Source organism: Phoca vitulina, unplaced genomic scaffold, assembly GCF_004348235.1.
Source record: "Phoca vitulina isolate PV1807 unplaced genomic scaffold, GSC_HSeal_1.0 scaffold22, whole genome shotgun sequence".
Lineage (NCBI taxonomy): Eukaryota > Metazoa > Chordata > Mammalia > Carnivora > Phocidae > Phoca > Phoca vitulina.
Window position 1 is genome coordinate 9,116,909 of NW_022589725.1, and position 22,015 is coordinate 9,138,923.

A 22,015-nucleotide genomic window follows, 5' to 3' on the forward strand; every position below is an offset into this window, starting at 1 on the left:
TTCCTCTGGGCAGGGAGTCGGGGTGGAGAGAGGGGTTGAGGATTCTTTTGGAGAGAAGTTTGAAGTCTACTTCTGTATGGAAACCTGAAATAAGAGTTCATGGATATGTGTAAGACTGATGAATCACAGACCTATACCCCTGAATAATACATTATACGTTACTTAAAAAAAAAAAAAAAGGTTCATGGATAGGCACCCCCAGGGCCCTCTAACTGCCCAGCAATACTGTAGAACTTGTGAAATGCAAGAAGACTACCTTCATATCAGATTTGAAATCATTCCAGGGTCTTCCAGATCAGCTTCTTGCCCATTTTTCTCTAACTGGGAAGATGGCCAGCTTGATGGCCTTTTAGGTTTCTTTAAGTTTGGGGCATCTGCAACACGGCCAAGGGTATATCTGGGATACTCATTTGGAGGAAGGCACCCTCAATCCACCAGAAGAGCCCCTGCTCCGGACTGTGCCGGGACTTCACGGGTCCTAGGTACAGTCTTTCCTCACCTCCTTATTAGCACGCCCTTGGCTCTGCTTCTAGTCGCTCCCTTTCTGTGAACTCCGGGACCTATTGAGGACCATTGGGCTGTCATTGCGCCTGCGCACGGAGGCCTGGTGGCTGAAGTGGCTGGGCTGCCTGGCCCCAAGGTCTGAGCTGTCAGTACGCCTGCGCGGGAGGCCAGTAGGCTGGCAGTGCTGTGCGGACTCGTCCTCCGCGACCGGCAGTCAGTGCGCTTGCGCGCCGTCCAAGCGCCGCGGTTCTTGACTGTGCTGTGCCGGCGGTGGTTGTAGCCATGCAGGGAGCCGACTCGCAACAGCCCTTCAAGCGACCCCGATGCGATGGCAGCCCAAGAACGCCGCCAAACATCCGTTCTGCGGCGGCGGAGACGTCCCCGAGCCCCGAACTCCACCCAAATCACCAGACCTGGGGCCCGGAGCAGGTGTGCTGCTTCCTAAAGCGCAGTGGCTTCAATGATCCCCGACTGCTGGACCGTTTCCGAGGTAGCAGGGCTAGAGGGCTGAGGGGCCGGGGGACGGCGACCCGAGGCGGAGACTGCGGGCCTGAGGAGAGGGCGCCCTGGGGCAGTGAGCTGGGGGCCTCAAAGAGGACCCGAAGTGGGGAAGGGAGACTTGCTCCGGGAGGTACCAAAGGGGTGTTCCTGAGGCGCCGAGCCAGGGTTGACCTGAGGCGGAGAACGGAAACCTGAGGCGGAGAGCCGTCCTGAGCAGGGGCCCTGAGGCAGGGAAGGGAGACCTGCGCGGGGAGGCACCCGCAGGGGTGGACCTGAGGCGGGGGGCGCCTCGGGAGGAATGACCTGCGGCTGAGAACGGAAACCTGAGGCGGGGAGGAGAGACCAGGCGCGGGCAGGTAGAAGGGGCGCCCAGGAGTGCACCCTGAGATGGAGGAAGGAGAAATGGGGCTTCTGGGGTTGGGGACCAGCTGGAAGAAAGCCGACTTTGGGGACTGTGAACTTGGGTGGGGCCCCTGGCCTGATGCTGCTGGGTTTCTTCGGGAACTTGCCACCGCAGCGCCGGGCGGGCGAGACTCGATTCCTTTTCTTAGAAGAACGTTTTCCCCAGACCTGTCATTCAGGCGCACCGGGCTCAGGAGACCCCTCCGTGCTACAGCTGCAGCTCCTTGAACACTTGCCACTTAGAGTATGTGCTGCTGCTCTTAAGTTTCAGTTTCTTCCCATCATCTGTCAAGGCGGGGTTTTCCTAAGGGAGTGGGGACATGTTTTGTTAATCCCTGAATCCCCATTGCCTTACCATAGCATCCCAGTAGGGCTCAATATGTTTGGTGACCGTACTTGTAGAGCTTGGTCATGTTGATGTTTTGCTCTCCAAAATCAGTTTCCCTAGTTAAATCTGAACACTAGGGTTGTTCAGCTGACCACTGGACTCTCAGCAGTCCCCACCTTGGCCACATCACATGGGGAGATGTGTGGGTTGTGAGTTTTAAGCAATGGGCTCAAGTTCCAATATCCATCCACTTGAAATCTACTCAACTTCCCCTAATGGATATGAAGCTTACCCTCTCTCTGTCTTATCCTCTGAAGTGTTCTATAGGAAGGTGGTATCATTTACAAATTCAGTACACTTCTGCAATTATGGGGTGGAGTCCCATTTGTCTAGGGTGGGAGGAACTTTTACTGTTTAAAGGCTTAAAAAAAATAGCTGATGGTGTCGGAAGTTGTACTTCTGTTTTCTCCTCTCCCCTTTGGTTCTCCTCCACTCTGGATGGAATTTTTCTCTGAATAGCAATAGGTGGGAATGAAGTAGTTTTATATTTTCTGTCTCCAAAATATGATTGATTATGTTATTGGCTCTCTGTTTCAGTGGTGGTCTTTTTTTTTTTTTTTTTTTTTTAAGATTTTATGTATATATTTGAGAAAGAGACAGAAATAGTGACAGAGAGCATGAGTGGGGAGAGGGAAGTGCAGGCTCCCCGCTGAGCAGGGAGCCTGACGTGGGTCTCCATCCCAGGACCCTGGGATCCTGACCTGAGCCCAGGGCAGACACTTAACCGACTGAACCACCCAGGCGCCCCTAGTGGTGTTCTAAAGAATAATTCATCAACCTTCAGAATCATCTGTTCTCTTGAACCCACAGTCTAATACGAGCAGAATTCACTACATCCTTTTTTTTTTTTTTTAAGATTTTATTTATTTATTTGAGAGAGAGAGTGCGAGCGCATGAGCAGGGGGGCTGGGTAGAGGGAGAGGAAGAAGCAGACTCACTTGCTGAGCAGGAAGTCTGACCTGGCTGGATCCCAGCACCCTGGGATCATGACCTGAGCTGAAGGCAGACTCTTAGCCGACTGAGCCACCCAGGCGCCCCTCACTATGTGCTTCTAATTGGTAAAAACTGACCATGTGGTACAATTGCTCATTTCTTTTTTCTTTTAAAGATCTTTATTTTTATTTTTTAATTAAAAAAAATTTTTTTTTTAAGATTTAGTTATTCTTGGAGAGTGCAGGGCAAGGAGGGGCAGGAAGAGGAAGAGAGAGAATCCTAAGCCAACTCCATACCAAGCCTAGAGCCCAACTCCTGGCTCCATCCCACGACCCTGAGATCTCCATCCCACTTAACCTACTGAGCCACCCAGGTGCCCCAGATAGAAAAGTATTTAAAGACTGATAATAGGAGAAATGGGTAATCCAGTGAAGTTGATGGAAGTGTCTATTGGCTCAAACCATGGACAGTTTGGTAATACCTTTTTACTTAGGAAATTTCACTTGTAGGAATTTACAGATAGAATTGTACAGGTGTCCAAAGAAATATGTTCAAGGTCATTCTTTTAACCATTGGTTATAAGTAGCAAAAAAGTAGAAATAATCTATCCATTGATAATATTATACATAATAGTGATAGCGTTTACTCAGCATTTACTTTGTGTGAAGTACTATTCTATGCACTCTCATATTTTATCTAGTAAAATCTTTACAACTATCACATCGGTTTAGGTATACTCATTTTAAGGCATGCTCATTTAGGTATCCTCATTTCTTTTTTTTTTTTTTAAGATTTTATTTTTATTTGTCAGAGAGAGAGAGAGCTCACAAGCAGGCGGAGTGGCAGGCAGAAGGAGAAGCAGGCTCCCTGCTGAGCAGGGAGCCCAATGTGGGACTCAATCCCAGGACCCTGGGATCATGACCTGAGCCGAAGGCAGCTGCTTAACCAACTGAGCCACCCAGGCGTCCCGGTATCCTCATTTCTGAGCATAAGGCTCAGAAAAAATTGGTTAAATGTATTATGGTGCATCTATATTGTAGAATATAAGACAGGCATTAAAAATGATGTAGTTTAATAAAATTGACCAAAAAGATCTCCGTGACTTCTTAGGTGTGAAAAAATAAATTATAAATGACATAATTCCATTTGTGTAAAATTACATAATTGCATAGCTCAGTGTCTTTTTTTTTTAAAAATACATCTTCAAGTTTATTAGTGTTTTTTTAAGTTTAAAAATTTATTTATTTATTTATTTTTAAAGATTTTATTTATTTGACAGAGAGAGACAACGAGAGAGGGAACACAAGCAGGGGGAGTGGGAGAGGGAGAAGCAGGCTTCCCACAGAGCAGGGAGCCCGATGCGGGGCTCGATCCCAGGGTTCTGTGATCAGGACCTGAGCCGAAGGCAGACGCTAACGACTGAGCCACCCAGGTGCCCCTAAGTTAAAAAATTAAAAAAAAATTTTTTTTTTAAGTAGGCTCCATGCCCAGTGTGGAGCCCAATGCAGGGCTTGAATTCAGAACCCAAAGACCTGAGCTGAGATCAAGAGTTGGATGCTTAACCGACTGAGCCACCCAGGCTCCCGAAGTTTTTAAAATTTTTATTTAAGTAATCTCTTACACCCAAGGTGGGGTTCGAATTGACAACCTCAAGATCAAGAGTCGCATACTTTACTGACTGAGCCAGCTAGGCACCTCAAATATGTCTTAGAGTTTATTGAGAGTATTTTTAGAAAACTAGGATAGCACTAAAGTAAAAATACAAAATAAAATTTTACTGAACTTGGAATTGTTCTTTCTTCCTTTTTTGTGTGTTTTAAGTAGGCTACACACCCAGGACATAGCCCATCATGGGATCAAGTGAGATCAAGACCTGAGCCAAGATCAAGAGTCTGCAGCTCAACCTACTGAGCCACCCAGGTGTCCCCAGGCTATGGTTTTGACCTGACTATTCTAAGAACAGTAGATTTACACTTCATTCACCCCCGCTCCCCAAACCTCACCTGTTTTAGAAGGAAGCTGCTGATTTTGCAACTGGGACTTCACTGCAAATAATTTACTCAAATAATTTAAAAAATTTCACTTGAGGGGTTGCCTGGGTACTGCAGTCCTTTAAGTGCCCAACTCTTGGCTTCAGCTCAGGTCTTGATCTCAGGGTCATGACATTGAACCCTGCCTGCGACAGGCTCTGCGGAGTCTGCTTAAGGTTCTCTCTCTCTCTGCCCCTCCTCGCTGTGCACTCAGTGGAGTGCATGCTCTCTCTCTCTCAAATAAATAAATAAATCTTAAAAATTTTTACTTAATTATCCAAAAAAGCCTGTTGGTATAGTTATCTAATTAAAATGAAGACTTTCCAAGGGGCAGGGGCACCTGGCTGGCTCAGTCAGTAGAGCATGTGGCTCTTGAACCTGGGGTTGTGAGTTCAAGCCCCATGTTGAGAAAAAAAAGACTTTCCAAGTGGCAAATGAAAAAGTGGTACTTAGGGGCACCTGGGTGGCTTAGTCAGTTAAGCGTCTGCCTTCAGCTCAGGTCATGATCCCGGGGTTCTGGGATCAAGCCCCAAGTGAGGCTCCCTGCTCAGCGGGGAGCCTGCTTCTCCCTCTCCCTCTGCCACCTCCCAGCCCCTGGCTCGTGCTCCCTCTTTCTCTCATAAATAAATAAAATCATAAAAAAAAAAAAAAAAAAGTGGAACTTAGCACAGTTCATTTCCTAGAGTGGGTGGCTAGTAAATGTTGATCTGAGTAAAATCTGGCGAATCCAAACCGAAAGAAATAAAAATGCATATGCTGTAAATATTGAAACCATTTTATCTTTTTTCTCTCTTTTCTTCCAAAGAAAATGAAATCACAGGTTTAACACTGCTCCATCTTGATGAGTCTGATCTTGAAAGTCTTGGAATAAGGTAAGAATGATAAAATTCACCTTGTAGCCAAGCATACTTAGGACCTTTTTATTCACCTCTGAGGGACAAAGCACATGATCACCGATATTAACTGTCCTCATTTTAAATCTACAGAGTGTTTTAAACAGAATCCCCTGCCTGCTGGTTAACACAGTTGTTGTTGTTGTTGTTTTTTAAGATTTTATTTATTTATTTGACAGAGAGAGGCACAGAGAGAGAGGGAACACAAGCGTGGGGAGTGGGAGAAGCAGGCCTCCCGCGGAGCAGGAAGCCTGATGTGGGGCTCTATCCCAGGGCCCTGGGATCATGACCTGAGCCGAAGGCAGACGCTTAACAACTGAGCCACCCAGGCGCCCCAACACAGTTGTTTTTGTTTGCTTGGTTTTACTGTGCACATGTTGTGTTTAATATTGCTAATGATTCCTATTTTAAAAAATTTTGCTGACAAGCCTTCATGAAGTTTCAGTGATCAACTTTTTACTCGCAAGTTCAGAATAATTGGATTATACACACCATAAAATATGTAAGAACTGATAGGGGGGAAATGTTGGCAAGAAAAATCAAGGCTGCAGCCTTATCTTGAACATATTTCTAGGTCTTCCTAAAGTTATCTCAAGACTGAAATATATACCTGGTATTAGATTTAAAGATGCAATCCAAAGTAGTTTGGTCCTTTTTTGGTTGTATGGTTTGAGACAAGTAATTTAACTCTTCAGTTTCTACACCTGTCAAATGGAAAATAATAATGAGACAATGTACATAAAGTGATTAGCATGTTGGCCCTTAGTAAATATAAGGCTGGAGGTTGCAGGGTCTAGATTAGTGTGGATTCACTTTAAAGATCACAGATGAGGAGCAAATATTTAAATATTCCTTAAAATGGAGACTTTTTTTTTTTAAGAGAATTGGCAACAGTGGTGAAATAAGGTTTTTTCCTTCTGGAATTCCATTTAGCTAAATGTTGTTTGTGGTAACAGTAACTAAAGAATCAAAACAAAGGATTATACTGAATTACTTCATGCATTATTGTTTAGTAGTTGATAATAGAAGCAGATTGTGAGAAAAGATCACCTTAGGACTTTTACTTGAATTTTAATAAATGTCCTTTGGATCAGAATCTTCAAGAGCCTCATCTTGCCTCTTTCATAATCACATTTCAGCCCCATCAGTCTCCTCAAAGTCCCCCTTACTACTTATTTCTTAGATATAATAGTTCCTTACTATTTTAATTGAATTGAATTTGCTCTAATAGAGTCTTGCTTTTAAAGAGAACCATTTACTTTGTGGACCCAAATACTACTGATTTATTCAACAAATATTTATGGAGGGCCCACTGAGTGTTAGGAATTTTTCTAGGAACTTGGGAGACATGAGTGAGCAAAATAGAATTTCAAATGAACATTATCTGGCATGCCTTATCACTCACCTTATAACTATGAGGTGGATTCTGCAGGACTTTTCAGGACTGTGTTTTCCTATACAGTAGCCACCAGCTCCATGTTTAAATTAAATTAAGGTTTCAGTTCCTCACCTAGCCATATTTCAAGTGCTCAATAGCCACTTATGGCTAGTGGCTACCATGTTGGGCAGGGCAGATATAGAAATTTCCATTATGGCAAAATTCTGCTGTCTAGAGCTGCCTTTAAAGATCCCAGTAGGACGAGTCAAAGTTGTTAACAGTGGTACAAGTTCAACCAATGTATTAATATAGCCTTGTACTCTTTTCCCCTCCTTTCCTGTTTCACCTTTCCTAGGATTCACATCCTAAAATAAGCGACCTGTATGTAAGCTGTTGTCCTAGACTCTGCTTTCTAGGGGGAATCCGGTTTAGACAAGTACTTAAATTTTCTCAAGTTTATGATCAACCGTTGATTTAAGAGGTTTTTCTAACAAGTAAGAAACATTAGTACATTAAATGTACATATCAGTTGTAGGAAATTTTAGATTTCAGAAATTATGAAATACAGAAATAAAATCTTACTGTAGTCTAACTATGGCCTGTGACTACTTTAAGGATTTATTTCTTTATTTTTATTTAGAGAGAGAGCACACCCGCGTGCATGAAGAGGGGAAGAAGCAGAGGGAGAGGTAGAGAAACAGACTCCCCACTGAGCACGGAGCCCCACGCAGGGCTGGATCTCACCAACTTGAGATTATGACCTGAGCTGAGATCATGACCTGAGCTGAAATCAAGAGTCGGAGGCTCAACCGACTGAGCCACTGAGGCCCCCCAGCCCATGACTACTTGAAATTTTTGTTTAAAGTACTATTTATTTTGGGGCACCTGGGTGGCAGGGAGTCTGCTTGAGGGTTCTCTTCCTCTCCCTCTGCCCCTCCCCCCACTCACACACAGGGGCTCTCTCCCCCTCTTTCTAGAATAAATAAATAAATCTTCAAAACTATATATATAAAATACTGTATTTTGTTATAGCCTTTGTTAAAATAAAACAAAAAACCACTAGGTTTTGGTTGGCTATTTTTATATACTTTCATCAGCGATTTCTTTGTGAATAGTTTCTTTTTGGGTTTTATTAAATGATGACTATTATTAGTTCAGGAAAATATTGGGCAGTGAGATTGGTTTAGGTTTGGTATTTTATGCTGTGACTTTTGGTTATACTCAACTGTGCAACAATACTTAACCTGACTCAGTTTTAGATCACCTGTAAGTACTTCCCTGTGCTTGTTACATCAACCTGATGAGGATGGTAGGGGAATAGGAAAACACAAGGTATACTGCTTTATGATTTATCAGCTGTAATAATGCTTCTGTACATCCCAAGAAAATCATTCTTAGATTTTGTAGTTATCATGAGTCTTAAGAGTACAATATAGAGGCCAATTGTAGTGATTCTGACTCTATCTAGGACTTTGAGCATAAGATTTTTCAATCTAATTAGCTAGCTAGTAGATTAGTAAATTCTGCCCCTTGTCTGCTGGTTCTGTTAATAATTAGCCAGGTGTCAGGCTAACTTGCTTGGACCAGTAAGTGTAAATGACACAGGATAATGAATTATAGGATTTTGAGCTGTTTACGTTAAATCCTATTAAATTTATTTATTGAACCTCGAGCATTATGAGGGCTTACCGACAAAGGAAGATGGGTACAAGTAAAGCTATAACCTTCATATATATTTGATCTGTGCATGAGTTATACCTAGTACTCGCATTTTTCCTGTGCTATGGATAAGAACATTTATGTACTAAAAAAGTTTGAGTGATTTTTTTTTTCCCAAGGTCACACAGATTCTGTGTGAAGATGTGAATCAGTTCTGATTTCAAAGTCCTTTTTCATTCTCACTGTGCTCTACTTCAGAGTGTACCTTGAGCCATGCAAATTCAGGGTTGTGAGGGAAGATGTCAACTTCAGGTAGATTAAAATAAGTTTGAAGTATCAATTGAGCACTCAGTAGAGACATAGATGTTGAAGTCTGAGTTACCACGGGAAGAGCATCAAGGGCAGAAGCCTAAGGGAGAGTTTCTAGGGGGGTGTATGTTTGAATTATTAATTGTTCCTTTTAATCTGACTTCTCATTATATTAATGTAGGTAATTTAGAGTTGATTATATACTATTATATACTCTAGGGATTATTATTAAGCAAATAATGATGGATTTGCTTATCCTGTTATAATTCTAGTACCTTGGGGGACAGAAAGAAGCTGCATAATTATATCCAACAACTGAGTGAAATTCACGTTGATTCAATGAAGGTAAGAGGAATCAGAGTTTATCATGTTTTTTGAATTATAAAGTGACATAACTTAGAATGAACACCTGTAGAATTCATTTTATTTATTTTTTTAAAAGATTTTATTTATTTATTTTAGAGAGACCATATGCATGCACACAGCTGGGGGGAGGGACAGAGAGAGAGAGAGAGAATCTCAATCAGACTCCTCGCTGAGGGCAGAGCTGGATGCACACGGTTTGATCCCAGGACCCTGAGATCATGACCTGATCTGAAATCAAGAGTTGGATGCTCAAGTGACTGAGCCACCCAGGTGCCCCCTGTAGAATTCATTTTAAAAAGGAAAAAAAGGGGGCACCTGGGTTGCTCAGTCGTTAAGCATCTGCCTTCGGCTCAGGTCATGATCCCAGGGTCCTGGGATCGAGCCCCACATTGGGCTCCCTGCTCGGCAGGAAGCCTGCTTCTCCTTCTCCCACTCCCCCTGCTTGTGTTCCCTCTCTCCCTATGTCTCTATCTGTCAAACAAATAAATAAATAAAAAGAAAAAGAAAAAAAAAGAATTCATTTTAAAAAGAATGGAAGGAAATCTGCTTCTCAGTAATAGGATTGTGGTTGATTTTGATACTTCTAAACTGCATTTTCTTTTTTCTCTTTTTATTATTATTTTTTTTAGAGAGTGAGAGAGAAAGAGTGCACACACATGCACTAGTTGTGGAGAGGAGGGGCAGAGGGAGAGAATCTTTAGCAGGCTTCCCACCCAGCTCGGGCCCCTGAGCTGAAATCAAGAGTTGGACTCAACCCATTGAGCCACCCAGGCGCCCCATAAACTGCATTTTCTAAATTAAGCACAGAATATTTACATCAAAAAAAAACAGTAAAATATATTAAGCATACAGAAGAGTATAAGTGGACTACTACCCAGCTTGTTAAATCTTAACATTTTGCCTAATTTGCTTTAGATCTGTTGTTTTTAGAACAAAATGTTAGAAACAATATAGGACCTTTTTTGTACCCTTCCTAGATTCTGTTTCCATCCTTTCTTTCCCCCTTCCCCCAAAAGCACCATCCTGAATTGGGTTTAATCATTTTCACAAATGTTTTTACTTTTATTACACGTGTATGTGTGGCCATAAACAATATGTAGTATTGTTCTACATGTTTTTTAAACTTTATAAAAATTATATTTTACAGTTTATACAATTTATAAAAATTATATATTTTACATATATATATTTCAAATATATATGAAATATATGTTTTTTTTTTTTTAAGATTTTATTTATTTATTTGAGAGAGAGAGAATGAGAGAGAGCACATGAGAGGGGGGAGGGTCAGAGGGAGAAGCAGACTCCCTGCCGAGCAGGGAGCCCGATGCGGGACTGGATCCAGGGACTCCAGGATCATGACCTGAGCCGAAGGCAGTTGCTTAACCAACTGGGCCACCCAGGCGCCCTACAGTAAGTGTTTTAAACTTTTTTTTTTTTTAAGATTTTATTTATTTGACAGAGACACAGTGAGAGGGAAAACAAGCAGGGGGAGTGGGAGAGAGAGAAGCAGGCTTCCCGCTGAACAGGGAGCCCGACGTGAGGCTCGATCCCAGGACCTGGGATCATGACCTGAGCCAAAGGTCGCTTAATGACCGAGCCACCCAGGTGCCCCTAAACTTTCTTTTTTTTAAATATTATTTATTTATTTATTTGAAAGAGAGAGAGTGAACGAGAGAGAGAGCACAGGAGCAGGCGCAGAGGGAGAAGGAGAAGCACACTCCCCTGCTAAGCAGGGAGCCCAACCTGGGGCTCGATCCCAGGACCCTGGGATCATGACCTGAGCCGAAGGCAGATGCTTAACAAACTAAGCCACCCAGGCACCCCTTAAACTTTCATTTTACATTACATTTCTTTTTACATTACACTTTTGAGAATCATCCACAACAACACACAGCTCCACTTTCCCCCCAGTCATAGAATAACTTTTGAAGTTGTACTGAATTTTCATGTCAATTCTGGTAAACTTTTGTATCAAATATTAGTCCAAAGGATAGATATATTTCTAAAGTTTAATCTATCAATAGTTGCTTGTTTCTCATCTCCCAGCTCCTTCCAGACCTTAAAGGCCCTTTTTTTCAGACTCAGTGTCCCAAGAATCATTTTAACAAATGGTCAACTGCCTAGCCTTCATCCCAGAAATTCTGATTATGGGAATTTACAGTAAGCCCAGGAAGGTGCGTTTTTCACAAACTCTTTGGGATGATTCTGATGTCATAATTAAAGAAATGTTTCTTGGGGTGCCTGGCTGGCTCAGTCAGTAAAGAAAGCATGCCACTCTTGTCCTCGGGATTGTGAGTTCAAGCCCCATGTTGGGTATAGAGACTACTTTTATTTTTTTATTTTTATTTTTTTTAAAGATTTTATTTATTTATTTGACAGAGAGCACAAGTAGGCAGAGAGGCAAGCAGAGAGGCAGGCAGAGGGAGAGGGAGAAGCAGGCTCTCCACCAAGCAGGGAGCCTGATGCGGGACTCGATCCCAGGACCCTGGGATCATGACCTGAGCCGAAGATAGCCGCTTAACCGACTGAGCCACCTAGGTGCCCCTAGAAACTACTTTTAAAATAATTATAAATTAATTAATTAAAAAGAACCTGAAATGTGCCTTGATTGGTTGGTGACAGAAATTGTACCTTATTGTTCACCCTTTTGACATCTATAGGTTAAGAAAACTTAGTTTCAGACCTGGACAAAGGTGTAAGGTATCTCATTCTCCTTTTGCACCCTTTCGCGTGATCATCATTTATGTTTTTCATCAGTGGTGTTTTATGTATTTTTACAGTATTTAAGTTATCTAAGATCCCTATGAGAATACATATTTCAATTTTACTTTTGCTAGTTAGCCTGCTTATCATCCATTGAAAATCATGTTTGAAAAAAAATTTTTAAGATTTTATTTTTTTAATTTTTTATTTATTTTATATATATACATATATTTTTAAGATTTTATTTTAAGTAATCTCTACACCCAAAGTGGGGCTCGAAGGTACAACCCTGAGATCAAGAGTCACGTGCTTGGGGTGCATGGGTGGCTCAGTCTACTAAGTGTCTAACTCTTGATTTTGGCTCAGGTCATATTCTCAAGGTCATGAGATTGAGTTTCACTGCTGGGCATGGAGCCCGCTTAAGATTCCCTCACTCTCTCTGCTGTCCCCGCCCACTTGCATGTGTGTGTACACACACACCTGCACGTGCTCGCTCTCTTTCTCGCTCTCAAAAAAAAACAAAAAGAAGTTGTGTGCTCTGACTGAGCCAGCCAGGTGCACCCCCTATCTATCTATCTATCTATCTATCTATCTATCTATCTATCTATTTACTTATTTATTTTTAAAGATTTTTATTTATTTATTTGAGGAAGAGAGGTGCATGTGAGCTGGAGGGAGAGGGAGAAGGAAAGAGAATCTGAAGCAGACTCCGCTGAGCAGAGTCCGACACAGGGCTCGATCCCCTGACAATGAGATCATGACCTATCCCGAAACCAAGACTCGGCCGCTCAACTGACTGAGCCACCCAGGCGCCCCCTGCCTTTTTTAAAAAAAAATTTTATTTTTAAGTAATCTCTACACCCAAAATGGGGCTTGAAGTCACAACCCTGAGATCAAGAGTCACATGCTCCACAGACTGAGCCAGCCAGGCGCCCCATGTTTGAAAATATTTAATCAATGTGTTTGGTTCAGTCCTACAATAATTTTATAGGCCAAGTAGTAGTTCTTACAGCAAGTATTTTATTTGAAGAATAATCAAATCCTAGCCCTTTCTGAAAAAGTTTCCTAATATTAAAATGCCTCATTCTTTTCATGAAGAATTAGAGTGATCACTTATCAAAGATGATATTTAACAATTTTGTCCTGTAGTTGGAAGAAAGTTGCTATCCTGTAATCTGTTTTTTTCTTCATGAGAAGGGCAGCATAGGGGGTGCGGTGAGATCATCTCAGATGATCTCTGTGACCCCATTTTCACAGTTACAATTTACAACAAAATATTTTTGAAGTAATATTCAAGACAGCAGTTTCATTTGCTCACTTTTATTCTGTTTTTCATCAGAAACAGGAAACTGTCTAACCACATTTATAAATTTTAACTTATAGTTGTTTAAAACAGATTTTAAAGTTACTAAGTACTTTAGTCACTGAGTCACTGTATAGTAATGAAATTGATAGCTTATATGATCTTAGCTTCAGCAGCAGTACAGCTGAACAAATAATTGATTCCTACTCTAATTTGGTATCCACCTTTTATTCTTTTTTTTTTTTTTTTTAAAGAGCAGCTTTAGTGAGATATAATTCACATAGCTCATGATTCAGTCGCTTAAAAGTCTACAAGTTGGGGCTCCTGGCTGGCTCATTCGGTAGAGCGTGCAAGTCTCAATCTCGGGGTCATGAGTTCGATTGGGCCACATTGAGTTCAAATGCCCACAATGGGCATAGAGATTACTTAAAAAAAAAAAAAAAAGATTCTTTATGTATTCTGGATATAAGTCCCTTATCAGATATATGATAGGCAAATATTTTCTCCCATTCTCTGGATCATCTTTACTTTCTTGGTGCTATTCTTTAAAGCACAAAAAGCTTTTCATTTTGATATAGTCCAGTTTATTTTTTTTATAAATATTCATTTGACAGAGAGCGAGCACAAGCAAAGGGAGCAGCAAACAGAGGGAGAGGGAGAAGCAGGCTCCCTGCTGAGCAGGACCCTGGGATCATGACCTGAACTGAACCCAGGCACCCCTAGTTTTTTTCTTTTTGTCTCTCATGCTTTTGTTGTATCTAAGAAACCATTGCCCAACCCGAGGTCACAACCTTTTATTCTTGGTTCAATTTTCTTCATGCTAAATTTAGTTGGCCTCTGAAGGCGGGAATTGTGTAACAGTGAGGAGGAATTATAGTGTTTGACCTAACAGGTGCTAATTTGTCAAATGAATCTTAAGTGAGTAAAACGCCTGCTTTATGTACTTTCTCTTAATATGTGTTAAATTCTAGAATCACCAGCTCTGTATCTTTCTCTGATAGCTCCCTCTCTCTTTTCTTCTGGGTAGAACTGACCACTCCACTACTCTGGGCATATATTCTATTATCTCCCCCAGAGGACAGGAATTGTGCCTTACTCATCTCATCCTCAGTGTTTGGCATATATAGGAGACAATTCATAGACAATAGGATTTTTTCAAACTTCTTGGCTAGTAACACAGTAAAGTATCATATAATCTTTAAAAGTGACAAGTAAGTGTAAGGAGCAGTTTATATTAAATAATACTGGGAGAATAAAAATAACAGATTATAAACACTGATCAAAACACTTTAATATATTCATACTCGTTAAGAGTTAGAAAGGGAGGGGCGCCTGGGTGGCTCATTCGTTAAGCGTCTGCCTTCGGCTCAGGTCATGATCCCAGGGTCCTGGGATCGAGCCCCGCATCGGGCTCCCTGCTCGGCGGGAAGCCTGCTTCTCCCTCTCCCACTCCCCCGCTTGTGTTTCCTCTCTCGCTATCTCTCTCTCTGTCAAATAGATAAATAAAATCTTAAAAAAAAAAAAAATGAGTTAGAAAGGGAATATGAAATAATATAACTTGAATTACCAACAACTTGTTGCCCAACATTAAAGAATGGTTTAAAAATGTTAGTTCATCATGGGGCACCTAGGTGGCTCAGTCAGTTAAACATCTGACTCTCGACTTTGGCTCAGGTCATGATCTCTGGGTCGTGAGGCTCCATGCTCAGTGTGGAGTCTGGTTGAGATTCTGCCTGTCCCGCTGCCTCTGCCCCTCCCCACACTTGCTCACGTGCTCCCACAGGCGCGTGCACGCGCGCACACACACACACTCTCTCAAAATAAATAAAAAAATCAGGGGCACCTGGGTGGGTCAATCGGTTAAGTGGCTGCCTTCGGCTCACGTCATGATTCCAGGGTCCTGGGATCGAGCCCCAGATTGGGCTCCTTGCTCAGCAGAGAGCCTGCTTCTCCTTCTCCCTCTGCCTGCCACTCCCCCTGCTTGTGCTCTCTCTCTCACTCTCTCTCTGTGTCAAATAAATAAAATCTTTAAAAAATTAATTAAAAAATCTTTTTATGAAAAAGTTAGTTCATTAATGAAATGAAGCCATTACAAGGATAATTATTGGGGTGCCTGGCTCAGTCTGTTAGTCTGTAGAGCATGGAACTCTTTTTTTTTTTTCCCTTAGCATGTAATTCTTGATCACAGGTCATGAGTTCAAGCCCCACATTGGGCATAGAGCTTACTTTAAAAAAAAAAAAAAAGGATGGGGCGCCTGGGTGGCTCAGTCAGTTGAGCCTCTGGCTCTGATTTGAGCTCAGGTCATGATCTCCGGTCATGAAATCAAGCTCCCTGTTGGGCTTACGCTCAGCTTGGAGTTGTTTGAGGTCCTCTCTTTCCCTCTGCCCCTCTCCCCACTTTTGTGCACAATTGCATGCTCTCTCTCTCTCTCAAATAAATAAATAAATCTTTTTTTTAAAGGATAATTATTAAGATCTGTAAAATAATTAATTGCTCATGATGCATTTTGACATGAAAAGTTATGATATGTTAAAAATGATTTTCAGTGAGTTCTTTATTTTTTTTTTTAAGATTTTATTTACCCATTTGAGAGAGAGAGTGCATGGGGGAAGGGGCAGAGGGAAAGGGGGAGAGAGAGAATCTCAAGCAGGCTCCACACCCAGTGTGGAGCCCTATATGGAGCTCGATCTCACAACCCCGAGATCATGACCTGAGCCAAAACCAAGAGCTGGTCGCTTAACCGACTGAGCCACCCAGGCACCTCTCTTTATTTTTTTTATAAAGCTGCTTAAATTTACTTTGTTTTAACCAGTTTTTATACCCGAAAACTTGACAGTAAAAACTTAGACCCTTAAATGGATTAAAAGTAGATTATAGAATTTTTTTTTTTTATAATTTTTGCGATCTGAAGAGAAACCAACAAAATAGATTCTAGGGGTACCTGCATGGCTCAGTCAGTTAAGCATCTGACTTTGGCGCAGGTCATGATCTCAGGGTCCTGGGATTGAGCCCCGCATCGTGCTCCCGGCTCAGCAGGGAGTCTGCTTGTCCCTTTTCCTCTGCCCCTCCTCCCATTCATGCTCTTTCTCTCTCAAATAGATAAAGAAAATATTTTTAAAAAATAGATTCTGGGGATGCCTGGGTGTCTCAGTTGGTTAAGGATGAAGATACCTTCAGCTCAGGTCACGATCCCAGGGTCCTGGGATCGAGTCCCACATCAGCTCCCTGCTCCCTGCTCAGTGGAGAGTCTGCTTCTCCCTCTGCCTGCTGTTCCCCCTGCTTGTGCTTGCTCTCTTTCTCTCTTCTGACAAATATATACGATCTTTAAAAAATATAAAAAATTAAAAAAATAATAAAAATAGATTCTGTTTGTGATGGTTACATTAATTTTATATAAGGGGAAAGAATAGGCCAATATATGATTTTCTTTTTACTTTACTTAATTTTTTAAATATATTTTATTTTTAAGTAATCTCTACACCCAATGTGGGGCTCAAACTCACAACCCTATCAAGAGTTGCATGCTCCGGGACGCCTGGGTGGCTCAGTTGTTAAGCGTCTGCCTTTGGCTCAGGTCATGATCCCAGGGTCCTGGGATCGAGCCCCGCATCGGGCTCCCTGCTCAGTGGGGAGCCTACTTCTCCCCCTCCCACTCCCCCTGCTTGGGTTCCTGCTCGTGTTCCTGCTCTCGCTATCTCTTTCTCTGTCAAATAAATAAATAAAATCTTAAAAAAAAAAAAAAAGAGTTGCATGCTCCACTGACTGAGCCAGCCAGACACCCCTGATTGTCATATATTTAAAGATTTTGGGGGATGCTGGGTGGCACAGTCAGTTGAGCATCCAACTCTTGGTTTTGGCTCCGGTCGTGATCTCAGGGCCATAAGATTGAGGCCTGAGTTGGGCTCCAGGCTCAGTGTGGAGTCTGCTTAGGACTCTCTCCCTCTGCCCCTCCCATCCCCTCAAATAAATACATAAATCTTTAAAGATTTTGGAACTTTTTCTTGTCTGATAAGGACATCCAAAAGGTTGAATTAACAACATTCATGGTGTCTTCTATTCCAGAGATACTTTGACATCATTCTTAGTGTATTATTAGAGGTGACTAAACTTGATATAGTTTATTGTGGTGATAAAGTGGCTTTATAGAGCAGGGTGAAAAAAAGTAATACTCACCAATCATCAACCATAAATCCAATCTTTGTTAATATGCATACACATTGTTTAACAAAGTTGTAAATTTTAGTCATTACTTGACTCAGGCAGTCAGTATGCAACTTGAATTGAGCTATTTTTAAAGGAAATTACTTCCTTATCACCAGCATCTTCAAATATTGGACCAGATGACCCCTTTAAGCTTCTTTACAGCATTGAGCTTCTCTAATTCATATTTTATATATTTCTGTGTATGGGTATGGTACACTTTAACTATAATAGCATCTTAACATATGTATCTTTGCAATAACAGTTTAACAGTAGTTATTTATTTATTTATTTATTTATTTAAGATTTTACTTATTTGAGAGAGAGAGTAAGTGAGAGAGAAAGAGCATGAGTGGGTGGGGGGGGCAGTGGGCAGGGGAAGAGCAGAGGGAGAGGGAGAAGCAGACTCCCTGCTAAGCAGGGAGTCAGATGTGGGGCTCGATCCTGGGACTCCGGGATCATGACCCAAGCCGAAGGTGCCCCAACAGTAGTCATTTAAAACATATTTGAGGGGCGCGTGGGTGGCTCATTCGGTTGAGCATCTGCCTTCGGCTCAGGTCATGATCTCCAGGTCCTGGGATCGAGCTCCGCATCGGGCTCCCTGCTCAATGGGAACCTGTTTCTCTCTCTCTCTCTCTGTCTCTCCCTCTGGCCCTCCCCACTGCTCGTTCTCTCTCTCTCTCTCTCAAATAAATAAAATCTTAAAAAAAAATAAAAATAAAAAAATAAAACATATTTGAGTTCCTACTATGTGTCAGGCACTATGCTGTGTGCTGCGTTCTGAGACTATGGCAGTAAATGGCACAGACAAGGCCCTTCACCTCCCAGAATTCCGTACATGTTTAAGAAACTTCATGGAAAAATTTGAAGCAGTTTGAAAATCATGAATTAGATCATTTATTAAATTCCTTTTTTATTTTGTATCTTTCTCTTTAAAAGGTAGTTATAGATAGTTAAGAAATAAGTATATATATTTTTAAGATTTTATTTGTTTATTTTAGAGAGAGAGGGAAGGAGGGTGCATGTACTGGGGGAGAGGGGCAGAGGGAGAGGGAAAGAGAGAATCTTTTTTTATTTTTTATTTTTAAAGATTTTATTTATTTATTTGACAGAGAGAGACAGCGAGAGAGAGAACACAAGCAGGGGGAGTGGGAGAGGGAGCGAAGCAGGCTTCCCGCGGAGCAGGGAGCCCGATGCGGGGCTCGATCCCAGGACCCTGGGATCATGACCTGAGCCGAAGGCAGACGCCTAACGACTGACTGAGCCACCCAGGCGCCCCGGAAAGAGAGAATCTTAAGCAGACTCTGCTCTGAGCACAGAGCCTGACACAGAGCTCCATCTCATGACCCTGAGATCATGACCTGAGCCGAAACCAAGAGTCAGTCGCTTAACCGACTGAGGGCCCAGGTGCCCCGAGAAGTATCTTTATTTAAAGAAATATAGAGAGGCATTAAATCTTCACCCATATTTAACCCTGTTCAAACTTAGAGTAAGAAGTAATTGTAAAATTTATTTTTACTAAGTATTTCTGAGTAATATTAAGTAGTATAGAATTTTATTTTCCTGCCTCAGATTTCTTATCTTTATGATAGGAAGCTTCCTTTCTTCCTCACTCCCTCCCTCTCTCCCTAATGGGCAGTATATAGATACATTTAGGGGAAAAAATATACACATTGCCTATAGTAATATGCTTTTATGATCTGAACGAGTGTGTTAAATAAGTATGTTTAACTTGAATTCAAGACTAACTTATTAAAGGCTAATCAAATCATAATAAAAAGATTAAAGTCCTTATCTTTCTATTATTAGAATCCATTAAGAAGAAGTAAAATATACCCAGATCCAATATACTTGATCTGTCTGATAGTAAGGTAATGATATTAATATCTTATTATTTCCTGTAGTCTTGTTCTTACTTGAGAACAATTGAATAGCTTTGTACACTGTAGATAGGAATGGCTGCACAAAAATTTTAGATGAAGTTACATATTGTTACTGATATTAATTTAAACATAATTTTCTAGGTAATTAATGATCCTATCCATGGCCACATTGAACTCCACCCTCTCCTCATCCGAATCATCGACACACCTCAATTTCAGCGGCTTCGATATATCAAACAGTTGGGAGGCAGTTACTACATTTTTCCAGGCGCTTCACACAATCGATTTGAGCACAGTCTAGGGTAAGAAGGCAGTTAATGGGGAATTTACAGTTATTAAATACCTTCTTTATCATGAAATGACTGTCTCATCTTTTAGAGAACAGTTTTACAAAATGGTAATAATATCCATATTTTGCTGATGAGAAAATTGAGGCTTTGATGTACCTTGCTATATTTTGTTTATTTTATGTATTCTTACAAGCCAGTTCAGATCTTTACTGGAAAGATAAACTGTCTATTGACAGGTCATTTGGATGACATATTTGTGTTTAAATATTTAAAACCTAACAGGGTTGGTTACTGATATAACTAACTGTAAGTTTGATTTTTTAAATTTTCCTGTTTAGTCTTGTACAGAATTGCCTTTGAAAGCAGATGATTTTCTTCACCTATCAGGAAATTTGTAGATCAGGAAAATATTCATAAACTTAGAGAAGGTGGCACCTCTGTTACATACAACTAAGTTGAGAATTTGGTCTGCTTTTCCATTGTAAAATCTGGAGCCAGGAGAATATGGGCTGGGAAGAACTGGACAGTTTTCTAGGTTTCATGAAGTACTCACACTGTTTTACTTTGTTTTGTTTGTTTGAAGTGTTTTTTGTTTTTTGTGGGTTTTTTTTTTTCAAGTGTTTTTAATAGCAGGAACACAAGTGTCTACCCAAATGTACATTCATTCATCAACACATATTTATTGAAAAGTCACTAGGCCCTACCAAACCAACAATGTAGCAATTGTCTCTAACTTCATGGAGTTCAGAGTTAAAGGGGAAAGAAAGATATTGTATTCTCAGGAATTACTTTTAGGGGGAAATGCTAAAAGTGCTTTTAACATTTGTCAGGCACTTTATCTTCTATCTGTGTTGTCAACATTACAAAGCCAGAAGTCCTGCTTCTTTGAAAAAAAAAAAATTTTTTTTGTGGTAAAATACATAGAATATAAAATTTACCACCTAAGCCATTTTTAAGTGTACAATTCAGTAGTGTTAAATATATCCATATTATTGTGCAACCAAACTCCAGAACCTTTTCATCTTGCAAAACTGAAACTCTATACCCATTAAATAACAGTTCCCCATTCTCCTCTCCCTCTAGCCTCTGGTCATCACCATTCTGCTTTTGGTTCCTATGAATTTAAGTATTCTAGGTATCTCATATAAGTAATATCCTACAGTATTTGTCTTTTTGTGACTGGCTCAATTCACTTAGCATAATTTTCTCAAAGTTCATCTATGTTGGAGCATGTGTGAGAAATTCTTTTTTAAGACTGAGTAATACTCAATTATATGCTTATACCATATTTTGTTTATCCCTTTATTTGTGAGTGGACACTTGGGTTGCTTCCATCTCTGGCTATTGTGAATAGTGTTGCTATGAACATGGTGTGCATATATCTCTTTGAGACCCTGCTTTTAGTGTTTTGGGTGTATACCCAGAGTGGAACTGCTGGACCATATGGTAATTTTATTTTTAATTTTTTGAGGAGCTACCATATTGTTTTTCATAGTGGCTGCACCATTATACACTCCCAACAACAGTGCATAAGGGTTCTAATTTCTCCACGTTCTAGCCGACATTTGTGGTTTTGTTTTGTTTTGTTTTGTTTTATAATAGCCTTTCTAAGGCGTGTGAGGGTGGTATCTCATTGCGATTTTGATATTACATTTCCCTAATGATTACTGATTGTGGTCCTGCTTTGGGGATTCTGTTTGTGTGTTTCTGCCTAGTTCTGAAACAGACTACTTGACTACTCTGTTAACTTGTTGTATACATGTATTAGAGCATTTGAGAAACATGTTAAAATTCTTGAGGTCCAGAAGTATCATCTTTCAAATGGAAGAGTGACTTTATGTTGTTTTTTGTTTTGCTTACTCTGCAGTGTAGGGTATCTAGCAGGATGTCTGGTTCGTGCACTGCGTGAGAAACAACCAGAGCTGCAGATAAGTGCACGAGATGTGCTCTGTGTTCAGATTGCTGGCCTTTGTCATGATCTCGGTATGTTGTACAAAGAACCAAAGTTGTTCATGTAAAACCATAATGTGTTATCTCTCTTTGAAATTAAAAAATCCGATTAACCAAAAGATACATGAAAATTATGTTTTAATTCTGCAGTTAACATTAATCTAAATATGCCATTGCTTCTTCCTAGCGTGATTCATAAGCCCAAAGCATTGCTCTTTTTTTTTTTTTTTTTGTAGTCTTTCAGTGTATTTCCCATGTTACACATCTTTGCTACAAGTTATATGAAAGGACTTTCTGATAGTGAAATTTTTTTGACTAC

At 40.9% G+C, this 22,015-nt stretch overlaps 1 protein-coding gene across 1 annotated transcript in view; it reads left to right on the forward strand.

Moving 5' to 3' along the window:
• Positions 1–665: 665 nt before the first annotated feature.
• SAMHD1 (SAM and HD domain containing deoxynucleoside triphosphate triphosphohydrolase 1) overlaps positions 666–22,015 on the forward strand; it is a 52,279-nt gene continuing 30,929 nt past the window's right edge. The window contains exons 1-5 of the mRNA XM_032419448.1: positions 666–994; positions 5,564–5,630; positions 9,270–9,342; positions 19,598–19,758; positions 21,614–21,729. Of these exons, the coding sequence (XP_032275339.1) occupies positions 787–994; positions 5,564–5,630; positions 9,270–9,342; positions 19,598–19,758; positions 21,614–21,729 (625 nt within the window). The 5' untranslated portion in view covers positions 666–786. The remainder of the gene's footprint in view (positions 995–5,563; positions 5,631–9,269; positions 9,343–19,597; positions 19,759–21,613; positions 21,730–22,015) is intronic.